This window comes from Leuresthes tenuis, unplaced genomic scaffold (assembly GCF_036924035.1).
Source record: "Leuresthes tenuis unplaced genomic scaffold, fLeuTen1.0.hap1 SCAF_7, whole genome shotgun sequence".
NCBI lineage: Eukaryota > Metazoa > Chordata > Actinopteri > Atheriniformes > Atherinopsidae > Leuresthes > Leuresthes tenuis.
In genome coordinates, this window is record NW_027325361.1 from 9,036,387 (window position 1) to 9,060,447 (window position 24,061).

At 38.6% G+C, this 24,061-nt stretch overlaps 1 protein-coding gene across 2 annotated transcripts; it reads left to right on the top strand.

Moving 5' to 3' along the window:
- The first annotated feature begins 4,884 nt into the window (after positions 1 to 4,884).
- Positions 4,885 to 23,660, top strand: swt1 (SWT1 RNA endoribonuclease homolog). 2 transcript variants are annotated; one of them, XM_072389119.1, is made up of 17 exons: positions 4,885 to 5,154; positions 5,394 to 5,513; positions 5,697 to 5,770; positions 5,879 to 6,950; positions 7,116 to 7,245; positions 7,966 to 8,067; positions 8,512 to 8,703; positions 9,487 to 9,580; positions 10,013 to 10,254; positions 10,592 to 10,740; positions 11,046 to 11,184; positions 12,943 to 13,082; positions 13,360 to 13,508; positions 13,742 to 13,888; positions 16,811 to 16,877; positions 16,964 to 17,031; positions 22,689 to 23,660. In XM_072389119.1, exons 2-17 carry the CDS (start codon positions 5,445 to 5,447, stop codon positions 22,786 to 22,788), a joined length of 2,934 nt encoding a protein of 977 aa, XP_072245220.1. In that variant the 5' UTR covers positions 4,885 to 5,154; positions 5,394 to 5,444; the 3' UTR covers positions 22,789 to 23,660. The 2 variants fall into 2 exon arrangements, with proteins under 2 accessions (XP_072245220.1, XP_072245221.1); XM_072389120.1 differs by lacking the exons at positions 16,811 to 16,877; positions 16,964 to 17,031.
- The last annotated feature ends 401 nt before the right edge of the window (positions 23,661 to 24,061 follow it).

The window sequence follows — 24,061 nt, forward strand, 5'->3', positions numbered from 1 at the left end:
CTCCATTCTGGTACTGCTTATGGGAATATGTAGTCCTCGTCATGGGTCTGCTCATCATCCCCTACAACAGTCTGAGAGCCTTTAAGTAGAAAGGCCTTCAGCATGGCAGCCTCCCACCCTATGTGGCAGAGCTCCACAGTTACTACTAAAAAATGCTTCTGAAAACCTTTTCAGAAAAGGACTCTGTTAGTTAATGCTGTTACGCCTGCAATTATTGTCACTGTTCTTTGCTGTTCTTTTACTGTATGTCTCTTAATTCTTATAAAGTTGGGCTTTTTTAAATTTATTTATTAAACTAAATTAATTCAGTGGAATGCATACTAAGCAAATTGCAAATTTATTTTCCACCACTCAAAACTAGTCATTTTGTGACAAGACTAAAGAAACATGGGATGCAGCAACAGTGCCCCTATGTGGCACAAAACTACTAATGCAGCTTTAGTGTATTAGTCATGATTTATGGGCAATTAATTCATAAAGACAATTGAAAGTCCTTTACAAAGAGCATTACTAACTATGAAAGAGAAAAAGAAAGTCCAAACATGTTAAAATTCAAAATCGAATTTCTATGAAGCCGTAAATTCTAGAAAGGAGGGCACGTTTAGAGTTCAGTGCCCTGGATTTTGCCCTGAATTGAAAAGTATTAAAGGTCAGAGTATTTATTTGGTAGAACAATGCAATGGGGTACTAATTCAGCAAAAATGGTATCAATACTCTTCATTCAATGAAAAAGAAATGTTAAAAATCTAAGAATGTGTCTTCAGTTAACATAAATCAAATAAAAACATTTTTAAAAAGGACCACTGAATTAAAAGAATCAGCTGGTGCAGTAGGGAGCTGATTTGCAGTATGTTTTTTTGACCACACAAGCACATCTGCATTTGGTCGACTCTTCCACAGTTTCATATCGTATGTATCTTCTCCCAACAAGAGTATTCACTTGAACATTAAATGGGAAAAATAAGATCAAACATAGTCATCGCCAATATGTTATCCATCCATCCATTTTCTATACCGTCAATCCGTTAATCGGGTAGCGGGTGGGCTGGAGCCTATCCCAGCAGTCATCGGGCGAAAGGCAGGGTACACCCTGGACAGGTCGCCAGTCCCAATATGTTATATCTATCAAAATTACACATTTATTTCAGCCTGCTCACTTGTCAGTTTTGAAAGAGGAATTCCTTCAGTATCTTCCTATCCGTCTATACTTCCCACTTGTTTCGCTGAAATTCCTTGTATATTATTGTATTGTTTTCCCGTCAGTGCTGGACTGTAATTGACTTGGTGGCCTCCCATCTCTTTTGTTGATACCCGCATGCTCCAAGTCACGTGAGCTGAGTTTGAGACGCTCTCGAAGAGGTCTGAGGTCGGTCATCTACCATACCACATGCCTTGTTGCAATGATTTACTGTCACCATGTAACCAGTCACTGCTCAGACTGCAGCACAGGACTACACCTGGGACTGCACCTGGGGCCCAGAGCAAAAATGTTTCATGGGGAATAGTCGCTGCCATCGTGTGTCCCGCTTCAAACTATTCGAAGAAGCTGCGTCGTTCTGACGCGTACCACGTGACCACGAGTCAACAAGATCAGAGAGATTCGAATCGATCAGAGACTGACATACTGTACCCTGTAACATCATCTCTAGATGAATGGAACAGGTATACTCAGACAAGTAGAGTGGATTTTGATAATATTCACGACTAACTGGCAAACAGCGTTTGTGTGCAAGCTAACTGGAAAAAGACTATCAATTATTTCAGATATATTCCATTTTCAAAATGGGGAACGGATGTTGTAAAGGAGTAGCCAGACCAGTCCTGGAAACTGAACATAAAATACAAGTAACACCAGTTAAGGACAGCAAAGGACGAGGGACACTAGTTAAGGTCACAAATAGTAAAGATTGTGATACATCAGTCAAGGAAACAAATAGCAAAGGACAGACAGCATTAGTTAAGGAAACAGACAGTAAAGGACAAAGGAAGTCAGTTAATAAAACAAATAGTAAAGGACGGGGGACACCACTTTGGGAAACTAACAGTAAAGGACAAAGGAAATCAGTTAAAACAAACAGTAAAAGACGCTGGACACCAGTCAGGGAAACAGACAGAAAAGAACAAGGGACATCAGTTAAGGACACAGACATTAAAGGACAAGGCGCATCAGTTGAGGCAATAAAGAGTAAAGGGCGATTTGTCCTGAAATTAAAAATAGGTGGTGTCATGCCAGGAAACTCATGTGAATACCGCATTGACAATGTACTCGGTTATGGTTGTTATGGATGTGTGATAAAGTGCACTCAAATAGACACAGAAGGAGCTGTGGCACTCAAGATAGTTAGAAATGACATTAAAGATGCATCAAAAAGAGAAGTTAAGATTCTAAATCTGCTCAGACAGCTAGACCCTGACAAGAACAACCTGGTGAAATTCACTGAACATTTCACACATGGGGAATTGGATTGTCTTGTTTTTGAAATGCTGGATAAAAGCCTTTATGACTTCATGGAAAGCAGGGGTTTCATTCCACTGCATGTGTCTGAAATCAGAGTGATTGCTCAGCAGTTGTTGGTGGCTCTAAATGCCCTGAAAAGCATTGGTGTCATTCACACTGACATCAAGCCGGATAATGTAATGCTAGTCAACCAGGAATCAAAACCCTTCAAAATAAAGCTAATTGATTTTGGTGTTGCTGATGAGAGAGCTGAATTGAGTACAGGCATGGCATTACAGCCCATTCCTTACAAGTCTTTTGAGGTCTTGCTGGGCCTCCAATTACATGAAGCTATGGATATGTGGAGCCTCGCCTGCTCTTTGACCTTTCTATTCCTTGCCATGGAATTGTATCCACGATATTGTCAATATGAGCTCATGAGGGTGATTGTACAGATGCTAGGTCACCCAGATAATGATTTACTGAATGAAGGGTTGTATACAGAGGATTTTTTCAGTCTGGTCCAGCAATCCCCTGAATATGTCTGGAGGCTCAAAACACCTAATGAATATGAAGAGACAAAGAAAGAAGAAATAATGAAATGTGCAGGTATTTTTGACAATGTAAAAACTCTTAATGACTTGTCAGAGATATTCCCTAAACCTAATGACCCCAAACAGTGTAGAGACATACAAGCATTCATAAGTCTGCTCAGGCTGATGTTCATTTTGGATCCAACTAAGCGAATAACCCCTGCTGAAGCTCTTAGTCACCATTTTATAACTGAGATACCCGTTGGGGAGCAGTAACAGCCGATATGTAACCTCGGTACGCACAAATAGAACAGATAGCCCACTCCAGCCATTCCAATTACACCACTGTGAAACACTAAGGGACATTTTTACTTGGAAGGAAGACTCCATTAGCAGATTAGATCATATACTTTCATCTGATGAAAAAACATGCTGCAGGTTACATTCCAGACAAAGGTGATGAAGTTGCTGAAGCTAGTGACACACAAACCTTTACCAGTAACTGGCAAAGAGAAAACTAGACCTGCCAGAATCTGTAAGAAGCTCCCTATAACAAGTACCACAAACAAAGTGATCTCCTTCAAAGAAGAACAAACCAATGATCAAACCTCAACCAGCACAACTTCCACAAAATGCCAACACAACGCAGAAATGAAATCTTGTTGTAGATGCACCACATCTACAGAAACCTTTGCAAGTGGCAACCTTTGGCATCTCCTGGCCTTGCAGGAGATGCCACAGGCAAAACTTACAGATTCACTCCTTGCAGTACAGAACCATCAGCAAATTCCTGCTCAGAAAACATCATAGTGTCCCTCTCCACTGAAAACCTCCCTTCCACTTCTCCAGGATATTCAAACCTTTCACGTGATGAAAAAGGAATTGGCAAAACAAAGCAAGTAGTAGATTAAAATTGCCATTTTACATATAGTAGAATTCACAAGAAGAGAATAGAATCTTTTAATTTCACTGCAGTACAATGAAGTTGATCGGAGTCTAATCGTCAAGCATTTTTACTTTACATTAAACTCTTGTATATCATTAAATTTTCTTACATCTTTCCCATTGAAAGTACAACTTCTGGTCAGGGAAGTAGAATGATGAACAACTTCACCCAACACCAATTTACTCGGCCATATATACGCAAACGAGCACACAAAAAGATAAAAAGTCAAATAAAGATTGCATTAAAAAAGATATAAAGTGTCAAATTTGTTTGTAGAGCTTGCCTGAGTTACATCTCTCTCTGTTTAGGCATGTACGGCTCAAAGTGAATATGTGTCATGCCATTACCTTTTACAATTTTTTAAAGATTATTTTATGAAGTGACATCTCAAACGTTTATGTAAAAACATTAATCTTTATTATTGTTGCCACAAGGATATGATTTTCATGTAATTTCACCCATTTTTTCTCAGCTCTTATATCAAATGATTAAAAACAACTGCTGTTGATGTTAAAGTTCTGTACATGAACAATAGATAAGGACAAAAGTTTTAAAACAATTTTAAAAATCAATAAAAATAATAACATTGACATGAACACGCAGGATCAGTTTCTTACGCAATGATGTTGAATGATCTGTAACTCCTATCTGAGGGCAACATATCAAACAAAAGATGTGCAGAATGTAAACAATCTCTTGTAATGTTTTCAGGTCTAGAGAGGTTGAAGACATTAGCCAAAGGGACTTTAAAAAACGCTAAGGGGTTCGATATACATTCCAGTTCTTTTAAGTCTGATGTTCCAAAGTGCAGAATTTGAACTGGAAGTCAACGGGAGAAATTGATTTTCGCGTACTCGTTGTATTAACACTCAAATGGCCTGTACTTCGAAATACACAGGCATCATTTTGCCTGTAGAGAGCAGCATTGAGCTTTAGAATTGACAAGCCGTTGAAAATACCCTAGAAGAAGAAAACACGGATGTTTTGGTAGTCAGTTGGTGTTAAAGCAGCCTGTTCTAATTACCTGAACACTACATGTTTGTTCCCACTAGTCTCACTTTACTTGGTTTATGAACAATTCATTTTTCAGACGGTATAGAAAACACTTCACCAATATGGCTGCTGTTTTTTTCTTTCATTTCATGTCCTAGCTTAAAAAAGCTAATGGGAACATTTGACTTAAGACTCGTGTGTCGACTTTTGTGTGGCTAACAACCAACTCAACACGTTATATGTATGTAAGTAAACTTCAAATTATAGATTTCTGTACAAATGACTCATATGATTGTGTTTGTTTTATAGCAGTTCGGATAGTCTAAGATATTCAGTGGTTTGTTGCACATTAAACAGTCACAGTAGTTATTTTAAGTTGGTTCAATGTTTACAGATATGTAGAGAAGGTTTAAATCATTTAAATGATTTACGTTGATTGTGAGATGTATTTTAAAAAGCAACCTGCTGTTTTTTGTGTGTGCAGTGCTTGCGTATTGAATGAGGACTACATCTGCTTTTCAAAACTTACAAGGATATGTCTAAACACTCAAAAAAGAAAAAGCGCAAGAAGTTGTCTTCATCTTCTAGTGAAGAAGATGAGAAGGTGAGGAGAAGGCAATTCCTGATGATACGTCAATGTTATGATTGATGTAAACCAAGTAGACAAAAATGCTAGCGTTTGGTTTGTTTAGCAGGCAAATACCAAACAAATCAAATCACTTTATTGCTTGAACTTAATGCAGAAATCTGGAACTGAAAAGATATCAATCATATATATATTTTTCAGATATCCAAGAGACAAGACGGCACCCACAGCTGCAAAAGTGTCACAAGAAAGGAAGATGTAAAGAGACATAAAAGGTAAGGCAGACTTATAGGTGACTGCTGACAGTACACGTATGTTGGTATTATTTAAATTGACACCATTTACTAAAATCTGTTACTGTGTCGTTTCTTTTGTGGCTCAAGGTCTAGCTGTGCAAAAGAACAGCCAAAATCTCTTAAAGATGATTCCCCGGCCACCCACCTATGCCACTTCAAAACGCCTGTCTATGAACTGCAAAAAACACAACCAGCGGAGCAGAAAGCCGTTCATAAGGAAGAAAAACATACAAAAAACAAACGTGTTTCTGTGGGATTCCATGAGGAAGATTCCTCCAGTAAAGCAAAAAAGTATATTTCTGCAAAAAATAGTACTGTTAGTAAAAGTAAAGCTGTGGAAAGGGTACTCTCAAAACCCCTGAACAAAAGCAATGCAGCTTCTTTTCCTCATAAAACAGAAAAGACGTCAGAAGAAAGGTCAGATAAAAAGTCTTCTAAATTGAAAAGGCATCGAATGAGTCCCAGTTTAGGTTCTACTGAACAGGAAGACCAGAAACAGGGTGAACAGAGGAGGAAATGCATAGCCGAGGAACCATCAAGTACTGAGAATGACAGCAACACTATCCAGACCCGGGAAACTGCATCTTCTTTCAGCAATCATTCTGCAGAGCAGAGGAGGAGGGAGCTGTTTAAAGACATGTGCAAAAGTCATCAAGTAAAGAAGTTAAAATCTAAAAGAAGCTTGTCTACTGACACAAAAAACATCTCTGCCTCTATCACACAGACGTCTTCCTCTTCAGTCAAGCACACTACCTCAGAGAGTAGTTCAAAAGTCTTGAAGAACGTCTCTACAACCTGTTTGAGTGACACACAAGTGTCACATAACACAGAGCAGTCATCACCTACTGCAAAACAAATGCTTTCTCTCAAATTTGTGCCTTTTAAATTTAAGATACCAAAAAAGGTTAAGCCAAGACCCTTACACAAATCAGGTGAAAACAGTGATGCTGTTTCTGCAAACAAAAACCTCAAACAGGAAAACAAACTTTCCGTCTCAGGGGATTTATTGAGGAAAGTTGAGCAGAAAATTGCTCAGCAAGCTCGCACCTGTTTGGATGTTACTCCTGGTGTTCCAGTAGAAGAACAAGATAAGAAATCAGCCTTGTCTGGTCAGCTCCCACCCACAGCTGATACCAATCCTGAGCCAGAGTATGACCAGGTAATCAAAAGCATTACACTTCAAGCTGAGTATATAAATAAATGTCATTCCTTTCACTTTTTCATGACTATTGAATATAACGTTTTTGCTATTATAGAAGGATTTTACGGTTTATTTAAAATAACAGATGTTTATATTTTGTTTTTAAAATGTTTTGCTATGTAGGTGCAAGTGGTAGCAGAGCTTCATCTCGCTCGCTCTGAGAAGAGATTGGAGGTAAATCTCATGCAAAGCTATGGTGAACTCACCTGTATGGACATCGACTCTCCAGAAGAGGCACCAGCAGACTCCCTGTGTGAGTTTTTCTGTCTTCCTGAGGACCATTAAACGTCTGTGTACTCGTCTGTGTACACTGAAATCCAGTGTGAAAAAAACATAAGGAGGCACCAGAAGTTAAGCTCAAAATGAAGTGCCCTGCAATAGCCTCATGTTTAGTGTAATTCGCATGTAACTTAATATATAATTACATAATTACAACTTACATAATTCAGTCTAACTTGGCTTCATAGAAATCCTAAAGAGTAATATTATAGCAGTTTAGTTTGCAATTTGAATGAATAAAAAAATAGTTTATTTATCCCGAAAGAAAATGATCTTATTATTATTATTCTTACTATCTGAGCACTTTGACAAAACATTTTACTTATTAATGTATGTAAGACTACAAAGATTAAGGATAAGTTAGATTCTTCACTGTTATTTTTAAAGCAGGCTATATATAGACCGGTTTCCTCATGCCTCATAAAAATTGCTTCATTTTCTGCACTGAAGTAGAACCCCACTGGGAATAGAGGGACAGGTTGGTGATTTTCTCTTTTGGCAACCCCTCACCCATCTTCCCTCAAATTGCTTTGAAACTGAGACTATTTTAAAGACTGAATCAGAATAATTTTGTCTATATTTTCCAGATGCTGCTTTGTTACTGAAATTATAATCTGTATGATTTTATCCATCATATTGTGCATTTCATAATAAATAAGCAGGAACTGAACTTATTGTTCACTTGTCTTTGCAGGCAGACAGCCCCATCAGCAAGACCTAATCCTTGTTCTGGACACCAACATTCTCCTTAGTCACCTGGATTATGTGAAAAAGATCATATCTCATGGCCTCGGAGGTATTGTCTACCTTACTTTACCACTCCTAATAACAGCAGCTTTAAAGAAAATGTTTCATGGCATTTCATGTTTTATATAGTCAAAACATCCATATCCGGTTTGCTAAGTTAAATGAAAAATGATTTTAGATGATTTCTCAACAGTGGCAGGAAAGTTATTGAACTTCAGTCCTCGAAACTCAGAAATAATTTTTATGTCTGCTAGACCTCAGGTGATGGTGTTTGGATTGTGAAGCAAACAGGATGAGCGAGTAAAGCTTCACATGTGGATTCGTCGATTAAAGCATGTTTTATGCTGAGGAAGTTATTTTTAGTTTGTGAACTGAATTAACAGGCTTCTGATCTGAAAGATTTGATTTTATTGGATGGTCAGTAATGTAAGAAATAATTCCAATTTTTTGGAATTGATATTGTCTGTGCTGTATTTTCTTCTTGTTTTCTTAGCCTTGGGCTTTCCTGTTGTCCTGATCCCTTGGGTGGTGCTTCAGGAGCTGGATTCTCTTAAACGGGGACGAGGTCTGTCAGGTTCTGTGGCCCACCTGGCAACCCCTGCCATTTCATACATTTACAACGCTTTGAAGAACAGGGAGCCTCACCTGTGGGGGCAGTCTATGCAGCAGGCCGCAGAGAGCAGCAGTGAGTGCTGATTCATTATACACAAGGCTGGAAACTTAAGGCTGGTTTTAGTCCATACAACAAGACTATTATTAAACATGATATCTGAAAAGATTGATATATCAGTGACCCTGATTACAAAAGACCACACATAGACATTGCAAGAACTGCAGGCCAAACATTTAGCGCTGAGGAGGAAGTTTTCTCCTTTCAGCTTTTTCTATGAGTGAAAGCATTGGAACAGAGTAATATACATTTTATATCAAGATTAAAGTCATGAAAAGTAATGACTTCTGTTAAGTGTCGTCACTGACTTTTGAACTATATTAAGATCCAAAGGCATGATTTATTTTTTTGCAATCTGAGCCATTTCATTGGCGTTTCTTGGTTGTTCACTAGATGAACACTAGATGGCGCTAACACTCAGCTGTTCTTTTAGAATTCCTCATCATCATAACAAACTGTGTGCAACTCAAGGGCAGGTTGCATCAGCATATTCTTAGATCTTTATTTGCTGATACATTTGTGATAAATAAATTTGTTATATTTGTTTTTGAGATAAATGTATTTTGAGGCATATAAGTTTTTGGGTATCTGTTCAAATAGACAGAATTTTCATCTTATGTTTTCCATTTTTATACCTTTGTCTAAAAGAAAATGAGACATGCCATCGCCTTTTGGACAGAGCACTGTGTACAACATGTACTTTCAGTGTCGGTGAAGTAAGTAAATCATTTTTAGACTGTTTGGTTTCTCTGAGTCACTCTTCTCTTCCTGTCCTTTCCTCTTTTCTTTGTCCCTCAGATGGTCTAACTGCTGAGAATAATGATGACAGAGTGCTGCAGTGCTGCCTGCAATACCAGAATATGTACCCAGAGTGTGCACTGATCTTATGCACGTGAGTTCCCCCTCCCCCCTACAGTATACTGCTGCTGCTGCAGAGTGTGTCCTCTTCTAATAATGCACATGCGTGTGACTGTACCAGATAGTTTCAGTTGGGATGAGGGAAAGAGAGAGCCAGACTTTAGTTGTTTTGTTTTGTTTTGTTTTGTTTTTAAGTAAGGAATAGATATGCTGAGCAAGGGTTTCTGAGTTTAGTTCAGGACTTGTTTTGTCCCTCATTTTTATGGTCAGCATATTTGACTTTATCTTTTAACCTACTTCTGCAGTTGCTACCCTTTCAAGATGCTGCTATTGATTGTTATGCTAAATGCAAAGGAAGAAATTAAACACAGCGCTGCTCAGTAACTGTAGTTTGAGTTGTATTAATTTTGTTTGTATTAGCACTACCACCTGATTAAAACCATGCTTCAAAATCTTTCCTTTCTAGTAATGATAAAAATCTGTGCAGTAAAGCCCTTCTGAGTGGGGTGAGGGCCCTCTGTAACAGTGATTTGCAGGCAGAGGTTGAGAGGTCCAGACATGGCCTACATGTCCTGCAAAACAATCAGGCTCCAGTGCTTCCTCATGCTAGCCCCCGGATCTCATCACCAGTGCTGAGCAGGACCTCCACACCAGCTCCGCCACACAATCACGAGAAAACATGCCTTTCTGTAGGCGTTCTAGAGAAAGGTGAGCCAGGGATTAATGTGTTCTTCATGGAAAACAGGAAGTAACTTGGCATGCTCAGTCATCATGCTGTGGTTGATAACACATACCATCAAGGCACTCAGCATGTCCACCCACCCCTTCCTATCTTCCTGTTTTCCTCTCCTTTACTTAGTTTTGTGTTTAATTTGTATTGATATATACAGAAACACTAATCTCAATACAGACTGACCTCGATAAATAGATACACACACATATCTATGGATATAGATACAAATATGTGTGTGTTTGTGTGTAAATAATATGCATTTGCTGTGTTTCTAAATTTACTTAAACAGTTTGCATATATGTTACTTGTTAGATGACAAGTGGATGAGTGGAGGAGACGATGAGGAGACAAAACAGAAACTTAGCAGATGTCTTTCAGCACTAGAGGAATGTCTGCGGGAGGTGCTGTCTGACGTGTTAGAGGTGGAGATGAAGGTTGCTTATGAAGACCTGTGGTTGGAGGTAAAATTCAGATTTTGGAGTCTCACATCCTTGAATGTGTATCTAAATCTGAATTGGCTTTATTGGCCAAGTATGTATCTGTAAAATGTAATGAAGAATCCAAATAATCCAAGTAGATCCTGCTTTGTATGATAATGATACAATAGGTAGATATCCACCATAAAAGCAAGAGCATAGAGCTACAGTCAGCTAATGTAGGCTACTGATATTTCCTTTGAATAATGATAGGTGACTTATACATTCTGTTTATCATACTGTGATATATAGATAATGGTTATTACTTTTTTTTCCATGTTTCCTCATAGATAGTTCATATAAAACCACCGTGGACACTTCAAGATGTCTTGCAATGTTTAAAAAAGCACTGGATTGCTGTCTTCGGACATATCGTCCCACGGAGGATGCTGGAAACTGTGTTGAACCTAATCAAATTCTTCAGCTCAGGTGTGTAGGCATGTAAGTGGAAGAGAGGAAGATCTAATGTGAATTATGCAGGAATGATGAACAGTCTTACGGATACAAACTGAATTTGGACTCCTTAAAGCTCATTTAGCTATATTTTCCCATTGCTGACTTGTTTGTGCACCATCTTTGTGTTCCGTACTAGTGCTCAGTGTTTTCTGTGTGTTAACCTCCTACACTGTTTAATATAGCATTACCACTGTTGCTGGGAATGTGGAAAGCTTAAAGGCACCACATTGTCTAGATGAAAGCATTTGGTTCCAGTTTCCCAGGAGATGATAGGAATCTTCCTTTGAATGTGAACAATGTGACTTGAGAAAACGTTTAACCTGAAATGCTAAACTTAGCTCCTTTACTCATGTTAAAGCACAGACTTTGCATTTAAAGTTCTGTTGTAATGGTTTCAAAACTACAAGCTTAGACACTGATGATATTATTGATAGTTTTCCTGAGAAAACACATTCCTCTCTGCCTTAATGTCCAAAAACTCAGCAATAAATAAATGGAAAACAGTTTTTTTTTTGTATTCCTCAGCAGACAGGGATGTTGAGTCATCCCTTAGATTAAGCTTTGCTCCTTGGAGGGGGGGTGATGCCCTGCACTGCGCTACAACCCTACAGAACTACATACAGATTTAGGTCATCTTCTAAAGTGGGAGACTCAAATGTGTGTCAGAAAGATGCTGAGTAACCCACTGCAGCACTTCTGTTCTGATTGCCACTGCTGTATACCCTTATTCTGTGCTTACGTTTCTTTGTGTGTCTCAGTCTGTCATTCAGGCCTTCTGTCCACCCATGCGGGTGGGCAACTGCAACACCAGTAGCACAGTAAATTCAGTATATCCAAGAAGGTTAATACCTCAAATGATGTGGCTTTGAGTTTTCTTGGCCTGTCCCTGGCTCGCATGCATGATTCTGGATTTTTTTGGTCCCACGCAGCCTGGCTCTGTGCCAGGACTCTTAGTGTAGGAGGAGGAGGAGAAGGTGGAAGAGAGGAAGGAGGGATAAACTGTGCGTGAGGCGAAGAACAAATCTGGTGGTGGAAAAGTACTGCGGTCTGTGAGAGAGTTTGTTGCTTCTTGTAGCTATACTTGTGAGGACAGACTCTTTACAGGCATAAATGGATGTACATGTAGCTGTTAAGACTTTCATCATTTGGAATGTTATCATGCAACAAATTGAAGTCAGCTACACTCTCAAATACAGTACTGTATGTGTAGACTTCCAGTCAACAGTTTTGACGCACCTGTCATTCAAAAAGAACGGGTAGCTGCATCCAAAATTTTGACAGGTACTGTAAATGCTTGTTTTATTACAATGTGTGCATGCTGTGCACAGGTGTTTTCAAGGCTTAAGGTCAGAGCATCTCATTGCCTGGATTGGTCCTCCATCTTTATATTCATAACAGCTCCTCTCTCAAGGTTACAATGCAAAACATCTGGTCATGAGCATCCACTCCCCTCTGACTCACATTCATATGTTTTCCCTTTACAGCACATATGTGCTTGCACACCGATTATTCAGCAGCAACACCTAGCTAAAAGAAAATGCCACCGAACACAAAACAATTTTATAATGTTGATTTGTTTTTTTGGGTCATATAGAGCACGGTTCAGCTTACTTTGGAAGCTGCAGGTGGTAGTTGGGATATAGCTTATTAACTGGTGATTCTGTTTGCATGTATTCTTTTCAGTGTAGTCATCTGATAACCGACACTGCATGCTTCTGTCTGTTGTCATAGGTGAAAGAGTGGATTGCAGTAAAACCTCAGCAGCCCTTCAGGAAGCTAAGGAACTTGTAAAAGCATTTTGGAAAAGTTCAAATCATGTTCCCGGTGCCATCTCTGCAATGGAAAACATTTTTATTAAGCTACAACCACAGGTCAGCTGGAGCACCTTTGAAGTATTTCTGTACTGGAAGCTTAAATTTCCACCTCTAATAGCTTGAAAAAGTCAGCTGTCATCTACGACTGCGCTTTCTAAATGTCAGGTATATTCTAATGGTTTAGAAGCACTAAAGTCTTCAAGGGTTTCTTTTTCATCTATTTTAAGCGTTAAGAATCTGATGACGAAGTCTAAAACAATTTTGGCTTCACAGCATTGCCAGTTTCACACGGGACAGCATTCACACTGTAACTATTTCTTTATTTGGTTTACAGCAACACCTGTCTGTGGCAGAAGAGTCTTTTGCCGGTGATGTCGTCATGAATGACGATGAGGAGGATAAGCGGCTCACGCCTGCTCAGGTCTCTCACCAGGAAGTGTGGGCCATGTTTGAAAACATCTGGTCTAAAGTCTATCAAACAAGGTGATCATTTTGAATAGATTCAGCTTATGATTGAACTACAGACAACAGGTTACGTTGATATATTTCTCATTGGCTTTCCTCTGAAATTTGATTGGATTTATTGAAATGATCAAGGGCATGTCAGTAAAATTTACAGCAACAGAAACACCATATTTGAGGTTATTTTGACGTCTTCATTGTTTTTATTTCCATTCGGATGAACCCAAAGGTCACTTTTTTCTGTCATGTTTCAGCTTGGAAGTGTTCAAAGCGCTGGGCTTTGACCCTCACACCACGAACGCTGCTCTGCCAGTCGGGGGTCCTTCTCCACCACAGGATGCTTTGGCCTGTTTGCACAGACTGTCCTTTATGGTCTCACAGCTGCTCCAAGCATTCAGCAGGTATGTCAACCCACTTATATCACTGCTGATTATTTGAGCTTAAGCTTGCAAGACGAACCTCCTACTACGGCTCATAGTTATGTCTAAGGAGCTTATTCAGAAACAAATGTGTAAGAATGTGCTACTACAGCTGAATGCTTTTCCTTCAGCACTTATGTTTGTCTCTTTCCATCATCCCCACTTGTTTTTCCTTATCAAACACCTATATTTCACACAGTTTTATTATTTCTTTGCTGGCTTTTTTCTACTTTTGTCATCTTCAAAACATTCCCTTTAAACTGCCGCTTGCCTTATCTAAGCCCCCCCCCCCCGTCTCCTTCCTGTGTCCTACTTATACATATGTGTGTGTGTGTGTGTGTGTGCGTGCATGCACGTGTTCTATGATCTCATGACTCTCAGGACCTGTTTGGCATGTAGTGCTGGTCACGCTGTAATCTGCTTAACCTTGTAGCTTGTCTTATCACCTTTTCCCGTGACAACAGTGAGCACTGCACTTCAGTACTGCTAATTTTCACACCGTGCCTTAGTGAAGAAAACTGCCAACTGTTATCTCATGGACAACCTCACTTAGACTTTTTCTGCTGTATCTGCTCGAACCACTGATCACACTGGGACAAATAATTGATTACAAGGAGTAAATGTTTGCTTGTCCAGATATGTCCAAAAAAAAGTTAGCAGTCTTAAATAGATGTACTTATATTTGGTTTGCAAATATGTCCCTCTTACACAATCCTTTCCATTTATTCAGTAGCGGCACACGTAGCTGTGGCTATACACAGAAGATATTTTGATATTCCACAGTAGGAAAGGTATGTGTACAAAATAATGAAAGTGATGCCTGCCAAAACTTCATTTGACCCCTAACTTTTAACACCATGTTGTGGTGCATCTTAAATTCTATTCCCACTTAAATAAATGTTGTCAGTGTCACCTTCGTGTTCCCAGAATGTTCATTTATCCTGTTCTTTCTGTTTTATTTAAGAAAATGATTTGGCTGTTAAGTCTGATTTTTACTTATTCACAATATATATATATATATATATATATATACTTTTTTTTTCTAGAAGTATGATCTCTGTTAGATTTAGTGCAAACCCCACTCTTCTATCTCTGCCTCTCTCAGTCTCACACACACATTAAAGGTCACACAAATAAGTTCAAGCATCGCTGGTGCATTATTAATTACCTGAATGCGATTTCCTATGACATTGGGATCACTTTGAGGGCAAGTAATAATAAAGAACTGCCATTAAAAGGGCACAGTGTCTTTGGCCTCCTATCTCCAAATCTCCAAAAACAGAATATAGAGTTTTTGTTCTTACATTTTTTACGTAGTGCACAAGATAACATATTTTGTGTGGAAAACAAAACAGTTCATTGCTGCTCATCTCCACTATTCCAGCTTCTTCCTATTGTGGTTTGTAATTGATCATAATGCTTCTGTCAGCATTTTGCGGGCTTAGCCTTCTTGCCTTTGTTGTTTGTTCAGCTTCTCGACATATCTGTGCTGCCTCACGCTGGAAATGTCTTTATTGTAGATTATCTACAACCAAATATGAATGTCAAGCTACTTTTGGACACAAATGGAAGGTCATCTGAGATCATTTGCCTCTGTAATGATGGGAGATTATAGCTGTTGCTGTAAAACACACAGAGGAAGCCAGTCCGATCACTCAGCTCCTAAACATTTATGTTCAGTAGAGGTTGACCGTGGCTGATTCCATTTATTTAGAGAGCAAGATGGCTGAATTCCTGAATAAATGTATAAATGTGTGTATATACTCTTGTTTATGTTACCTTATCAGGACCTTTTGTGTTTGGGGCAGGCATGGACACGAACTGGTAATTGTTAAAGTTTGGTTTAGGTTGCACACAGTAAGTGAAGGACAATGCAGTGTTCTAAATAGGATAGATTCCCAAGCTTGTGTGAGTGGGTGTGTGCAAGTAACATGCTGTGAATGAAATCCTGATCAGCCCAGTGTGACAAGTAGTCCGATGACAGACAAATTCTGGCAACTTGTGGTGACATGAGTTGTACCATCATGGACGGATTTGATCTTTCATGACTGCTGGAACAAAAATGTCCAAAATGCACATTTAAGGGTTTAGTTTATGGCTATTGTAGAATAATTAATATTATCAAATATTACATAAGACAATATCCGATCTGTATATGTAAACATTTAACAGTTGGCTTGATGATATTATTTATCTGGGGAAGTTTCATGTTAATGCAGATATGCGTCTCGCTTTTGATTGACTTACTTCTCAAAGGCTGAATAGGACTAGACACCAAAAATGAATTGCCCCAAACTTTGGCCATGTTTCGTGTGTAACATAAATGAATGTGTGTATCTGGAACATGAATATATGTATTGGACTTCTCAAGTACTGTTTCCTTGGAGACAGCCATATGAATTTTCTCGTGTTTGAGCATGTCTCCTTCTTTTCCTCCATCTGCAGATTAGATCATTGAGGAAATTGCGCAAATCACATTTCTTCATTCCTCAACGTCCACTCCTTTACTCTTGTGTCTTGTTGTGTCAAATTTTGCCTTCAGGGCAACTCTCTGTAATGCAGTTTTGGGTGTTAAGGGTTTACTTGCATGCATTTTCATCAGGATTATGGTGATGCATGGAAGCATGGAAGCATAGGTATAAAGTGTGCTCACTTGTTTAAGCTCTGTTCAAACTAAAATTATGTTAAATGATTTATGGATAAATAGAAAAACAATGGAATCGTAAGATAATAAATCATTTGAGGGATTATAGCTGTTAATTATTCAAATTCAGACTTAAAAGTCAAAGTTGTATAAGCAAAAGCTTATAAGAGATTTAAACTAAGATTTAAATGAGCCTCCATATGTTTCAAGCTTTACCTGTAAGGAAGTTCATGTCTACATTTTGTGTTTTGGTTGCTCAGTGTCTTGTTCTCGGCCCCTGGTTTAGAGGAAGTCCAGACACTGCTCAGCATCATTCGTTCTAATGAGGTTGGTGCTGTGTCACAGTTATAGATATTCAAAATGCGGAGCTCCCCCAGTTGATTTTCACTCAGTTCATATGTGATGTGTTTCAGATTGTTACTGAAGATTCCAGATTAACAGCGAACGACCTTCTTGATTGTTTCACACAGCCAGACTACAGGTAGGGCTCATGCACATTTATGTTAATGTCGTTTTTACATTTTTGTTTTTAAGAAAACTGAGGCTGATGCTGCTCTTTGTTTCTCTAACATAAGTCGCTGGGATTTCTGGACTATACAAATAACCCCTGAGGGGTTGTGTGGGTTTACGAATGACTTAAATGAAATTGCAGACAAACCAGTTCTCTGAACTAGTTTGCTCTTTGTTGCAGCATGCCTAAGTGTGTTTTTCCCAGCACTGTAGCCACTTTCTGTTATAATGACTCTGCCTGTTGAGATCCCTGTGAGAGCTCTCACAATGAAGGTGCCCATGCCAACACTTCCAAACAACTTTAACATTCATTATTAACACATTTCTTTGAAAAGATACTTTAGATATTTTCAATTCATTATCATTTGGCTGGCTTACGCAGCAACCAAACACAAAGGAAGTTATAGTCACGTAGTTTCAGGTAGAGTGAAATCTGACAAGACTGTTTTTTTGCCCCAAGGGTCAGAATGACTAAGAGATAAATGTTCAGACATCTGCTGACCTTTATTGAATAATGGAGAGTAAACAGCTCAGACATGGACTCCCATAAAAACTCATTCAGTCAACAAAGTCCTAACCAACTAAGCTAAAGTGAGTCATGTGTAACTTTCCTTATTATCATTGTGATCTTGTTTAAGCAGCTTATTTCAACATGTGTCTACTTCACGTTATCAATATTGAATAACACGGCAAAGCAAACTTATTTCTGTAGCACTATTGAACAACTATGTGACTTAAAGGGCTTGATATGGAACATAAAAGCATTGAAAATGTATTTTACGGTTAAAAAAATTAAAGCACACCTTTTCTTATTCACATCTTTCTGCAAATACAAAGAAAGCAATGGAAACCCAGATAGTGTCTCATGGAAGAAAGTAGGATTTATTGGCAGGATTTATTTATTGCATGGAAATACTCCCAAAAGGGCTTAATTTTTTTTTCCTTTGTCTAAGACAAGGTTTACATTTAGAACTTTGAGATTATTTAATTATGTGACGATGAGAAAAGAGGAAAAAGGTGATTAATCCATGAACTAATTAGTTTCTACTCCAGCATTTTCATACATTAGTGACAGGTGTCTTTTATTGTGGCGGACTCAATTGGTTGTTATCAGTGTTGTGCTTTTCCTGGATCAAGAGATAACGCACATACCGTATGTCATCACTAACATGAGATGATTTATATAAATTGTGCTTTTATTCATGTGGCCTTTTGGCAGAAAAGCAATTAGATTTTATTTCCGCAGCCTCAATAAAGGCGCACACAACTGCACTCATTCAGGGGTGAGGAGCCTGTCAGTCCATTATGATGAAGCTCTGAAGCTATGTTTACGCCTGCAGGTTGAACTCAGCTGCTGCCATGGAAACGAGCCACAGGTCTATGTCTTAGACAGATTATTTGTTTCCTGGCTACCGTGTGTCCTCACTTCATGCTGCCGTTTCACTTTCTGCAGCTTTTTCTGGTTATTTTACAGTGAATTTTGTGTGGTAATCAATTATTCCTTTATACATCACATAGAATTAGTCTCTGTTGATATTGAATAGGTCTATTAGCATGAATACATAGCTTCCCTGTAGTTGAAGTAATGTGAAGCCACGATTAAACCAGTGGTTATTTAGTATTAAAGACGACATCTGCTGTGTCACTTTGCAGAAAAGCTACGCAGGCTCGCGTCATTCCAGTTCTCGTTACAACAGGTCACCGCTGACAGGCACTGTTAAGCTGACTGTGTTGTGATGATAAATTTTTTATTTGTTACATTTGCTGTGAAGTGATCTGGGCCTTTACTTAGGTGCATTATCTCTGGTGTTGGATATTTGATCTGTGCACTCGGTGCGGTTGAATGATGTCACGAGTTATGTAAGGCTTCAGGGAGGCACTTTGCAGGCACGTCTGGTCGTTGGTTCAAGAGGGTATAAACTGATAAGAGTTTACAATGTCAGATTAAAATAGATGGGGTTTTTTTGTTGCTTATCGTTCTTTGATAACAGATGCGTCTGAGCTATATAATAGTGTAAACAAATGATCAAGGTGAGAGCCTAGACGCATAGACACACTGGTTATTCAGTGGGTTAGTGTTTATGAGTACAGAGGAATGGTTATGATGTGTTTAAAAAGATGGCGACTAGTATTGCATGTGCTCTTCCCTGAAGCCGTTTGGATTTAGCTGTTGTTTTTCTTTAAGGCAGTGGGAGGATAAGGAACAAAAGAGAACTAATTTCAGTGGGTTGTTCTTTTGATGTCTTCTTTCTCAGCACAGTTTGCTGAGAGCACATTCAGGTCCAAAAATATATTTAAATATATGCAGCCGTCCAACTGTTGGTGTTTTCTTTGTCAATGTTCATGTTTATGGCTCTCCCTGTTCACAATTTATTTTTATTTTTTTGCTGTTGTTTGGAAGAAATACAGACAGATATATATATATATTTCTGTGATATAAATAATTGACTTGTTCCTGGGATAGTTTTGCTTGCAGATGTGACAGCAGTGATGATGGTTAATGGAGCACAGCTGATAAGTGATAGACTGGAACTCATTTTCCAGGCAGCATTGATCCCTTTTGTCATATGTACTTGAATGCATGCTCACATGTCAGCATTTCTATTTAACCTGACAGGTCAATTCTTACATAATAAACTGATTCAGACACTCGACCTTAGATATATGTCATTATATTTGTCCAGCTCATACTGTGTGCTGACCCCTTTTGGAATCATTTAAGCTAAAAGGCCTTACACAGCTTAACTTTCTGTTCAGTGTATTCAAGCATGACACTGTAGAGAAACTTGATTTGTTTGATCTAACACATCATCTTTCTGCTATTTCTCACATAGTCAGGCTTATGTTACACACCATATATTTACTTTCATCCTCTATTCCACAATATTACAGAAGTATTATGCTTTTTATTAATTCTATACTGTAATCAGACTGCACCCAAAGCTTGTGCATGTATTTGTGTGTCAGTGCCACCTTTTTATTAGGAGCTTGATTTTATAAGCCTGTCTGCATGACTGAGTCATATTTGTAAAGGTAAATGCTGTAAGTTTTCATAGATTTCTTTGAAATTGAAAAACTCACTTTTGAAAAAGCCCTGTTTTCATGTTAACTCTCATTATTGTTTGATTTGCATTCAGGGTGTTAAGACACAGAAAGGAAAAATATTTGCTTGTGCTAATTGAATGGAGCTTGAGGAGAAATGAGATCAATGGAGAGACCAGTGAAAGAATAAGTACGCAGATAAAGATACTACTACAATAAGTCAGTACAACCCATTACCAAAAATAGTTGTAACAGTAAAACCTGAATGCAATTATTTGCAAATCTTATAAACCAATCAGTTGTTTACAATATAATATTGAAAGTGAGACATTTAACTTTTTCATAAAAATTGAATTCCTTGATTATAATGTGTGACCATAGCAGCGCTGTGTAGATAAAGAATGCAGCTGGAGACTCTTTGTTCCGACAATGATAAGATACGATTGGCTGCTTTAGAATTATAATCTCTTATGACATCCCCTTTCAGTTCAGTGCAGTCAGTACTGTCTCCTGGGTACATTAATTAATTACCTGTTAAACACATGTCGGCTGTTACATAACTCACAGATGCAACACAGCACCCTCCTTTATCTATACAGGGTCGGTATGGGTCAGTGACTCTGGACAGTTCACCACTTTAACCCAATAGACCCTAGCAGGCAGATCCTAAGTGTCCTGCTGTCCATGGAAAGTACTCGATTGCAAAACGGCCCAGTTGCGACAGACTAACACATCCTGGGAGCTGTCTAAAGGAGGCAAGAGTTAACAGCGGGTAACGCAACCTGACGTTTCCATGGGTTAAAAAACAGACACAGATGCAATGCTGTGTGAAGAGGGGGAAGTGGATGAATGGATGGAGGGTGAAAACAGGGAGGGCCAGCAGCCAGCAGATTCTTCTCCTTCCCGCATGTCTGCTGTTACACAATGTTCCAATGGAAACAAAGAAGAGGAGGAAACAAACAAGCAACAAGCTCCTTCAGTGTCAACGCTGCTACGTAGCTGTTGCCAGGACTGTAACTGTGTGTTTTTCTTCAGCATTTGTAACTACCAGGATGCGAGAGGTGGTGTGGCCAGAAAAATGTAGTTTCCGCTCAGGAGAAATGTGAATAAACAGTTGCCATTGAAGTCCAGGGCTTCTGGAAGCAGCAGCGCACACAGAAGCTCTTTTGTCTGTCATGGACACTCTGTGCTGGACATTATCAGAACAGTGTGATTCATCCAGATAGAACAATGACAAATTGTACATTTCTACTGATGTATGTTACATTTTAGGTTTAAATGTTGTTGGGTTCACAAAAGGACTCCAAAAAAAGAAAGGGAACCGAACCAAGCAGCAGGTTCTGGACCTTGTTAAAAGAGTAAATAGGTCAGCAAGTTACTTAATCTGAAAACAAAAACTTACACAATGTGAAAGCACAGTGTGAACAATATTTTCAAGCTTTTGTACTCAACACAACATTATTGTGGTAAAGCGTAGCTCACCTCAAAGCTCATTGTGATAGTTGACTATGACTTTAAGCAAAATAGTTTGTTTTTTTACCGTTTACCCTAAACATATTTGAGTTGAGTCACAGTTATATAATAGACATAGTCTATTATAATTTGCAGGCTTTAAACTTTTATTTGAGAGTATTCACATCCAAATTGGATGAAAGATTTAGAGTTACAGCTATGCTGATCTATTTTTAAAGGACCAAAAGTATTTGGACAGTTGTCACAGAAGAATGAGCATTTGTGGTTTTTTTCTCTTATCATAGAGCATGTTAAAGGTCTGCAGTTAATTCCAAAGGCAACATTTTGATTTTGTTGCTGTTGCTGTGAACCCTCAACATAAAGGCCAACCTAAACCTGCCAGACAAAACATCTGAGACAGTGGGGACATTAAGAGTTTAAAGCTCATGAACTTATTATTCAGGAGGTAGATGGCTCATGAAGAGCATACTTTGTGAGTGCTGGTCAATCATGAGCCTCAGACATAGAAAGGCCAGGTTAGACTGCCAAAAGTCATCAACAACAAAAACATCAGACCAGGCCTGAAATTAAGAGCAGGCTGAACCACAGGGACGAGAGGAAAGAAGTCCAATAAGACATGTGGAGTCAGTGTGATGGCAAGGACATGGATGTCTTCAGATTTGTTCTTTCTGAGGCAGAACACAGAAACATCTGAATATTTTTTATTGCACTGGGTGAAGTGTTGCAGTATCAGACAAGTGCACAAAGCTGATTGGTGAGTGCTCCACAGAGTATTCTGTGGTGACTGCGTCAGTCACCTGATCTCTTCTTTAGTGATGTCCATGACTAATTATTACTACTAAAGTATTGAGAATGAACCTTATTTGTGATCATGTTCATTTGTCCATTCATATATAAGTCATTTTATTGCTTGACAGACATTTTCACAAAGGTTTTAGAGTAGTTTCACATCATTGGATGTAACAAAAAAGAGAAAGAGGGGGCTTTTAAAAAAAATAAGCCGTCCACTTGTCGAACACTCCTCTCCATATCTTCACATCCTCATCTGTCCTTTCCAGTCTTTGTCCATTTCTGTGTTTTAGGTTTACCAAATGCTTTTTACTCTGTTCCCAGGGAGAAGCTCAGAGTTGGAGGGAGCCAGCTGATGGAGCTAAAAGAGGCCTTGGATCGTTGTGTTCGGGCCACAGACCAACACATCACTTTCAGCACATAGAGCTGATCAAAGCAGTCCTTTACTCGAATTAAAACTTTAAGTTTGTCTGTTCTCGATCAGTTTGCCACTTTTTGTGTTCTCCAAGTAAATGTAAAGTCTGTAAATGTTCTCCATCATGAAGGTTTGTTAAGCTGTATTTTCAGCATTGGTCCATTTTCAGTATGTAACATGTACCGTTTCAGTAGTCATTCATTTGTTTTACACTTGGTTCTCATATCTACTGCCAGTAATTACAGTTAAGTAGCAATATTTTATCATTCATTCTTCAAAAGAAGAAAAGAATTCATTTAATAATTAGCCAAATCTAGACTGCATGTTTTTATATTTCCTTTAAATTAAGTTAAATTAACTGTTTTTTTTTTCACCTGTTGTATATGTCAAATGTTATGTTTTAATTTAAAGAATTATAAATATACATTTTGTGTTGTTCCTGGACCGAATGAATGTGTAATGATCTAATGTCTGAAATCACTGTTGGCAAACTGAAAGCCAGCAGTCACGCATTCTGATATTTTGTTGGACCACATTTAGCTGTGATTACAGAACACAGTCTCCATGGCATCATTTTGAAAAGATCAGGCATTGTCAAAACTTTAATTTCCATCCACAGTTGCATTCATTTTTGCCAAGCTCTTGTATTGATAATGGAAGAATAGGACCTCTGCATTAAGTCTTCTCAAGCAGGGTTTAGGGTTTTACTCCATAGTGGAGAGTCTGTGTGTGATGTCTCATGCTTCTTCTCTTAACACCAGATTATTTGCTTTCAGGTGGTGACCTTTTTTTTTGGCCAGGCAGTGAAGTTGTGGAAATGATTGTTCAACTTCCCTGAAAACAGACCCTCACTAGGCTCTCTATGCAAACTGAGGCATTCAGCAACAGAAACCTTTATCGTGTTATATCTTTTGTGTGTGTGATCAAAAGAAATAAAACCTTCACAACTAGATTTAATTTGGTTTAGTGATTTTTTTTCTTCTTTTTGCTTGCATTATTGAGAGTAAAACAGTGTGTTATGTGCCTGACTTCCTTTGCATGACCTTGTATGGCTGCATGTGTGAGTGTGATGATTAAGGGGATTAGGTGCAGGTATGCTGGCCGGCAGGTTCAGAGTACACCTGCTGCCAATATGACAGAGTGGCTGAAGCACCAGACATCACACAGGAAGAGGTGCCGAGGAGACGGGGAAAGGACAGACAGAGAATTATCTGAACTTTTGTCTTGATATTGCAGAGCTGGATCGTGTACAGAGAAAGCTCTTATTTCATTTGTACTTTTG